Here is an 8,284-nt window from a genome sequence, read left to right on the forward strand (position 1 = left end):
ATTACACCGGTATTGCCATCTACGACGAGCGATCGCTCACACTTTACATTGGGCTTCGCCACCCTTCCAATGGATTTTCCTGATCGCGGCTCTCGATGTCCCCATCCTGGATGCCGACTTCTTGGCCGCTCACAAGCTCAGCGTCGACCGGGGCACAATCGTTGACACCACTACCGCACTCTCAGTACACGCCCTCTGAGCTCGCCGTCTGTACGCTGTGGCAGTCCCTTTTCTTGAGCCCTTACAGTCCCATTACGCTGCCAACTTCAAAGATTTTCCCGAATTGAATCACGCGTGCAATCGGAAGAAGCCCATTGCCCACGGTGTCTTTCACTGTATTATGACTACAGGCCCCCCATTCATTAATTGCTGCCCCCGTCGTTTAGCTCGGAGAAGCTTGCTATAGCTCGCAGCGAGTTCAAACGAGAGTCGAACCGAACCCGAACCGAAAACCGTTATTAACCGTTATTTTTGGCCGAACCGGAACTGAACCGAACCGAAAGAGTCGACGCCATCTTGGAGCTGAACCGGAACTAAACCGGTAAAAAAATAGCGGTTTTCGGTTCAAATAACGGTTCACACGGAATTAAGTGCGAAACTTTGGATATTGTGCATCAACACAAAAACTATTTTATCGTATTTTTTCTTCATTTATTAGCTTCGTAGACATCGTCTTTCTTGCCGAAAAAGTCGTGCCCTGCAACAATGATTTGGATCTTCTCGAGTCACGAAATAGCAACACATAGTAACTGAAAACTGCCAGGACTACTAACGTCTAAGACATACACATAAATATATATAAGAATTAAAGGTCAAGAGGACATTAGGGACAGTTTTGGGTAGTAGTCATTAAGTGACATATTATAATAATATACTGCTCAGAGTCAGCTATACACAGGGTGTCCTGGCGCTGCATTTCAAGATCAGTCCGTTTGCAACAAAAACCTGTCAGTTTTTCTTTGACAGCGCTATGTCTTCGAGATCATCTCTACCGTTATCGCAGGCATCCTGTATATAAATACCAATACGCGGACCAACCGACGTATATGTCGTCGGCTGTGCGACCTTCGGTCTTTCAAATATTCTCCCCTTCGTTTTTTTTTCTTTTTCTTTTTCTGTTCTTTTGCACGTAATGCATTGCGAAAGCAAACTACCTGAGCTCAGCTCTAGCACGTATTCGTGTATACAACGCTGCAGCATAATTCCCAACGTGTGCGCGTGTGAACTTACATAAGCCCCTTATACGCTAGCCACACATAATGAAACGGAACGGCGGTAAGTTCACCTCATCACCAACTATAATCTTGTGTGGCGTCGTTCTCTCCTGGCTTGTTGAAAGCCGGGGCGTGTTGAAAAAACGCAGTCATTCGGGACGATGGTTGCTCAGGAGGTTGATGATGATGATGATTGGTATTTTAATGGCGCAGCAGCAACGGAGGCTATAATGCGCCAAAACATTGTTAAAAATGTCACTAGTTAAAAATGAAATGATAAGGTTACAACCATTGCATGATACAAATTAGCTCAAGTACTGTGTTTTCAGAAAATATCGTTAAAATTACAAAGCGTTTAAAAAACCAGTGTCTCTAATAAAATTATAAACTCTACTAAACGGTAAAAGAGCGTCATCACCCAGCAGTAGGGTTGGGTGGAGCGGTAGGTGATTTCTATAAAACTCCTGGAAGTGACGATGGCGAAGGGGTTCATACGATGCACAAGAAATAAGGATGTGTAGGACAGAAAGGAGTTCCCCACAGTGCGTGCACTCAGGTGGCTCCTCTCTGTGAAGAAGGAAACTATGGGTGAGGTGAGTGTGACCGAGTCTTAACCGTGTACGGGTTACTTCATGTGCTCTCTTTTCCAAGCTCTGTATAGGGTGTCCTATGTTATTTTTAACCAGGTGAAGTTTATTGTGTATCTGTGTGTCCCAATATTCCTGCCATCTTTTGTTTATCGTCTTCTTGAGATGGGGCTTCAAGTCCTGAAAAGGTACATCAAATGGCGTCACATCAGCAGAGAGCGCAGCAGCGGCAGCTTTGTCAGCAAGCTCGTTGCCTGCTATCCCTCTGTGGCTAGGCACCCAACAGATGATAAGAGAAAGACCTCTGTTTACGACCCTGCTGGCTATGTACTGAGCTCGCTGCACAAGGTGGTTCTTCTGGGGTTGGATATTACATATGGATTCTAAAGCACTAAGAGAATCTGTATATATGACAGATGATTCGATGTTACTTTCTAAAATGAAGTTCAGTGCTAAAATGATGGCATAAACCTCAGCGGTGAAGATGGACGTGATGCTCTTTAAGCGGTGCATCCTAGTACATGAACGGGATACCATGGCACAGGAGACACCTGTGCTTGTTTTGGACCCATCTGTATAAATTTCAGTGTGGTCCTGAAAACTACTCTTCAGGTGCTCAAATTCCTGTTGTAGCACTAAGGAAGGGGTCACATGCTTTTTGTACTTTGTAAGGTAGCAGTTATATTTTAGCGGGGTTTGCCATGGAGGTACCCTCGGACTGTTTTCTGCGATCATATAACTGTAAGCAGTAAAGCCATAGAGTTGAATCTCATCTGATATTCGCATGCTAAAGGGAGGGATAACTGCTGGTTTGTTTAGGAAGAGTTGCCTAAAACGTGTGTTCTTAATGTAAGATAAAGAAGGATGTTGAGAGTAACCTCTTATCCTTAGTGCATACAGAGTCCCAAGAAAGAAACGACGTTTTGCTAAGGACCACTCGTTTGCTTCCACGTAGAGACTTTCAACAGGTGATGTACGGAAAGCCCCCAGCACGAGTCGCAGTCCCTGGTGATGAACCGGATTCAGAGCCCCCAGCACAGATTGGCGTGCAGACCCGTACACAAAGCATCCATAATCTAGTCGTGATCGGACTATACATGTGTACACGCGGTATAGTGTTTCGCGATCTGCACCCCAAGATCTGTGTGAGAGGATTTTAAGGATATTTAAAGATTTCAAGCATTTCACTTTTAAACTCTTTATGTGGGCTCCAAAGGTGAGCTTTGTATCGAAAATAACACCAAGGAATTTGTGTTCTGATTGGACTGCCAGTTCGCATCCATTTATGCTTAGCTTGGGCTCCGGGAATAACCCCCTCACCCTAGAAAATGGTACACAGACTGTCTTTGCAGCTGAAAACTTAAACCCATTTTGAGACGACCATTTGGCAAGCTTATTAATTGTGAGCTGGATTTGCCTCTCACACATGGCCAAGTTAGTAGACGAATATGCTATCTGGAGATCATCTACATACAAAGAGTACATAATTGAGGGTGGAATCGCATTGGCAATAGAGTTCATTTTGATAATAAAAAGTGTAACACTGAGTACTGATCCTTGTGGCACACCATTTTCTTGTATGAAGAGACGAGAGAGTGATGTGCCCAGCTGTACCCTGAAAGTCCTTCCCTGAAGGAAATTAGAAATGCAGTGAAACAGACGCCCACGTATTCCAAAATCGTGCATGTCCCGGAGGATACCATACCGCCACGCAGTATCGTAGGCCTTTTCTAGATCAAAAAAGACCGACAAACAGTGCTGCTTTCTTACAAATGCTTCCCGAATGGTAGTCTCTAGACGGACGAGATGGTCAAGTGTAGAACATCCGACTCGAAAACCACACTGATACTTACTAAGACACTGATTTTCTTCTAGATAATAGACAAGGCGGTTATTTACCATCCGCTCAAACGTTTTGCCGAGGCAACTCGTGAGGGCTATAGGCCTGTAACTGCTTGGGTTAGAGGCGTCTTTTCCTGGTTTTAAAAAAGGAAGAATTGTAGCTAGTTTCCAGCGAGAAGGAAGTTGCCCTTCTTTCCAAACTAGGTTAAAGAAATGGAGAAGACATTCTCGTGCTTCAGCTGACAGGTGCCTTAGCATCGAGTATGTGATGCGATCCGGTCCTGGGGCCGTGTCTTTCGATGGCAAGGCCCTAAGAAGCTCAGTCATATTAAAAGACTTATTATATGCGAAATGTTCACCATGACCTGCAGATATGCTCTTCTTTTCAGCAGATGTTTTCACCTTCAAGAATTCCTTACTGTAATGTTCAGAACTGGAAACGCTCTGAAAGTGTTCGCCCAGGACGTTGGCTTGGTCTTCCAAACTGTCACAGGGAGACCCATTGATTTGCAGAAGAGGGGTAGAAAAGTTACAATAGTCGCCTTTAATATTTCTCAGCCTCTCCCAAACTTTCTTTGAGGGTGTATTTGATGTCAATGACGAGACAAAGCCTCTCCATGATTCTTTTTGAGCTTGCCTCCGTGTCCATCTCGCTTTCGCCCGTGCTTTCTTGAAGTTAAGTAAATTCTGTGCAGTGGGGTACCTACGAAAGATACCCCATGTTCGATTTTGTTCCTTTCGTGTTTTGTCACAGTCGCTCGTCCACCAAGGCTTGGAGCGCTTGGGGATGCGACCAGATGTTTGTGGAATGGACTCAATAGCTGCCTCTAAGATTGTGGTTGTAATAAAGTCATTAGCCTGGTTGACATCCATATCAAATAAAGACTCCGATGGAAGTGTGGCTTTCTCTTGAAAGAGGTTCCAATCAGCTAAAGATAGTTTCCACCGTGGTGATCGTGTAGTCACAGTGTCTGGTGTATTGCTTAACTTTAGGACTAAAGGGAAGTGATCACTTCCTCGAGGGTTGTCTTCTACTGTCCAGTCTATGTCCTGGAACAGAGATGGACTGCAGAAAGAGAGGTCAATTGCTGAAAAGGACTGTGTGGCACTATTTATGTAGGTTGCAGCTCCTGTGTTGAGCATGCAAATTGACCTTTTAAGCAAAATCCTTTCTACCATCTTCCCCCGTCTGTCGATCTTTCGACTGCCCCATAAAAAGTTATGGGCATTGAAATCTCCAAGTATAAGATATGGTGACGGCAGTTCATCCAGTAAATCTTCCAGTTGTTTTTGCTCTACCACCACCGATGGAGGTAAATATAAAGAGCAAACTGTTAAGACCCTATTAAGACAAATTTGAACAGCAACTGCTTCAAGACTTGTTTTCAGTGGTAGGTGCTTCGTAGGAACAGAATTTCGTGTGAGGACTGCAACACCGCCAGATGTACGTGTTGCATCTAAACGATCTTTTCGGAAGAGGTTCCACCGCCTGAGTGTGTGTGTCTGTTGGGGGTGCAGGTAAGTTTCTTGTAGTGCGACACAGAATGCATCATACCTGTCCGAAAGATCGTTGACGTCATCCAGATTTGTGAAAAGCCCTCGACAATTCCACTGTACGATAGCCATAAGGAAGAAACTAAGAGGAATATATACAAAACGTGTCTGCATTATGGAGAAAAGTGTACTATTCAAGCAAAGTATTATAACTTTTTCTTTGGGGGCATTATGGGCTGTCTCGGTGCTTTCTTCCGAGCAGCCGCCAGTTCCTTAGGTGATATATCAGGGAGTGAGCCACTCCCCGATAGACCACCTTTCTGCTTTCGTTTTGACTGGGAGCTCGCGCTCGTGAATGAGCTTTGCGAGCTTGTGTCGTCATCGCACTCCATAGAAGTCGTTCCTATGGGTGGCGATGACAGGAGTGGCGTCGATGACGGTGACGCCACGGAAGTTTCGTTGGTTGGAGGTGGGTGGTTACCTCCTTGGTCTTCACTTGTGTTTAAGTCTGTCTGTGTGCACTGTGTGATCAATTTTGCTTTTTGTTTGACTGCTGCTGTAAATGACTTCTCAAAAAAGATGGGCGATACTTTTTTTCTGGCTTCTGGGTAGCTTAAGTTTTGGGTAACCTTAACGTGCAAAATTTCTTTTTCATACTTCCACTTCGAACAGGATCTGGAGTATGCTGGATGGTCCTTGGAGCAGTTGACGCAGCAGTCTGGCCCTTTACATTCTTTAGTCTCGTGGCCAGACTGACCACATCGTGCACAACAAGCGGAGCCACGGCACGAGTCCGCAGCATGGCCAAACCTGTTACAGCGGAAACACCGGAGAGGATTTGGAATATAGGGACGCACATCGGCTGAGAGATATCCGACTTTCAATTTCTCGGGGAGTGTTGGCTGGTCAAATGTAAGCACGATGTTCCTGGTTGTTATGTACTCATTATTTTTCCTTATTTTTATCTTACGCACGTCGATCACTTGCTGCTCTTTCAAGTTGGCAAGGATCTCCTCAACCGGCACATCAATTAGTTCGGGAACTGCAACCACTCCACGACAACTGTTTAATGTCTTGTGAAGTGATGCAGCAATCTGTATATCAAGCATTTCACGAGCGTCCAGGATTTGTTCACAATCAGCCTCAGATGTACATTTTATAAGGAGGTCTCCTGATCGCAGCTTCTTTATTTCCGAAATGTTTGTTGACAAGGATGTTACTGCTCTTTCAATAAAGAAAGGTGACATCTTTCCAAGAGGTACAGTTTTTCCATTTTCTGGAGACATGGCTGACAGCACGATGTACTTGGCACAAAAAGGTTTGGATTTTTGTAGGAAGAATTCGGTCCGGGGACGTTTACCGCCCCCGATCGGAAGGGAATTAGAATGTTTAACCATGCGAGGTTTAAGAAAATGAATGTTCCTAATTGTCACCCACACTTCACATTCATACATGTGGGAAGGTCCCGGAGTTTTAAGGAAAACCCATCGGCCGGAGCTTGACCAAGACCCCGACCGCCACCGTTCAAGGTTTCTGACCCTTCACCTTGCATCCCGTCGGCACGGTACGGATAACACCTTGGGACTGGGGGCTGGGGTCCGTGGTGGCGCCACTCACCAAACACCAGCACTAGCCAGTGCCCCCTGCGGGGTGCTCAGGAGGTGAAGTTACTGTCATTCTGTTTAAAGCATTAAGTTTGCCGCGTGCCTAGGGTACTAGAAAGTAAAGCACCGGCCACAATCATGCTGGTCAGAATGAAAAGAACATGCCAAGTTGGCTTTCTTTGTGGATTTAAAATAAAAGAAGCAAAAACGACCATACTGACACAGTATCTAAAACTCGCTAGTGGGTTTAAAATTAGTCGAACTCTCTGTTTACACTTGCTTTGTCTTTGTTTCACAGACACTTCACGCTAACGCCGACGACCGCGGCGGTCACTGCTGACACAATAATGCGCCGCTTACACATAAAGTCCCCGAGCTCACGATCGCACCATTCCAATCCAACTACATACCATGAAGCGTCGTTATTTGATTAACGTGTATTCGCGATCCTGACTGGTAACGAATAATTTCAATTACTTAAATGACTTAGGCCAAGGTAGCAGGCTTGGACACACACACACACACACACACACACGCACACGCACACAGACAGACAGACAGACAGACAGAAGCTTCTTTTAACCTGCCTGTTGTGCTTCATTCGCTCTGTTTGGAAAGAACCGGTTTGAACCATTATAATTGCCTTCTGGACCTGAACCGGATCCGAACCCTTATCGCCGAACCTTAACCCGAACCGGACCGTTAAACGTTTCGGTTCGACTCTCTGGTTCAAACACATACTTGAGATCAGAATCATCAACCTGCAACCAGCGGCTGGTCTTCTGCCCTCCACCCCTGTGGCGATTATCGTGCACTGAACCTCGCGAGCAAGCCTTACCCTTATCTGCTCTCGCACATACAAGATTTCAGCGCAAATTTATCAGGCGCAACCATCTTCTCGAGAACAGACCTCAAAATGGCGTATCATCAAATTCCTGTTGTTCCGGAGGATGTGCATAAGACCGCTATCACCACACCATTTGGCCTCTTCGAGTTTGTTAGAATGGCCTCTTGTCTACGCAACGCGGCGCAAACCTTCCTGTCGTTTATTCATAACGTGCTGCGAGGCCTCTCCTTTATTATGGCATACATCGATGACCTGCTTCTCGCCGCCCCTCTCTTCACGAGCATGAAGCCCATCTTCGCGCGGTCTTCTCAAGGCTACAATGTCATGACATGATCATCAGCCAGGAGAAGTCCGAGTTTGGCGTGCCTCCACTAGAGTTCGTGGGACATCGGGTTATGTCACAAAGGATTAGGCTTCTTCCCTCTAAAATCCAGGCCATCACATACTTCCCCATTCCGCCTACGCTGCAGCAGCGCCGCCGTTTCCTCGGCCTCGCTAACTACTACCGCCACATAATTACCATGTCTTCCTGCGCACCGATTCTCCACGGCGAGGGTTGCAGGCCCCTATACTGGACCGTTCCGTGTGCTCCATCAGCCCAGAAGCACTTCACAATTCTGGCAGACAACGCTGAACAGGTTGTCAGTGTAAACCGACTAAAGCCTGCGTACGTAGCGGACGAGCTAGACACGCCGT

General features: G+C 46.0%; 1 protein-coding gene across 1 annotated transcript; it reads right to left on the bottom strand.

The window, feature by feature from the left end:
* Positions 1-5,343: 5,343 nt before the first annotated feature.
* LOC135389455 (uncharacterized) lies at positions 5,344-6,423 on the bottom strand. Its single transcript, XM_064619502.1, has one exon. It carries the CDS (start codon positions 6,421-6,423, stop codon positions 5,344-5,346), a length of 1,080 nt encoding a protein of 359 aa, XP_064475572.1.
* Between the last annotated feature and the right edge of the window lie 1,861 nt (positions 6,424-8,284).

Source organism: Ornithodoros turicata, chromosome 3, assembly GCF_037126465.1.
Source record: "Ornithodoros turicata isolate Travis chromosome 3, ASM3712646v1, whole genome shotgun sequence".
Taxonomy (NCBI): domain Eukaryota; kingdom Metazoa; phylum Arthropoda; class Arachnida; order Ixodida; family Argasidae; genus Ornithodoros; species Ornithodoros turicata.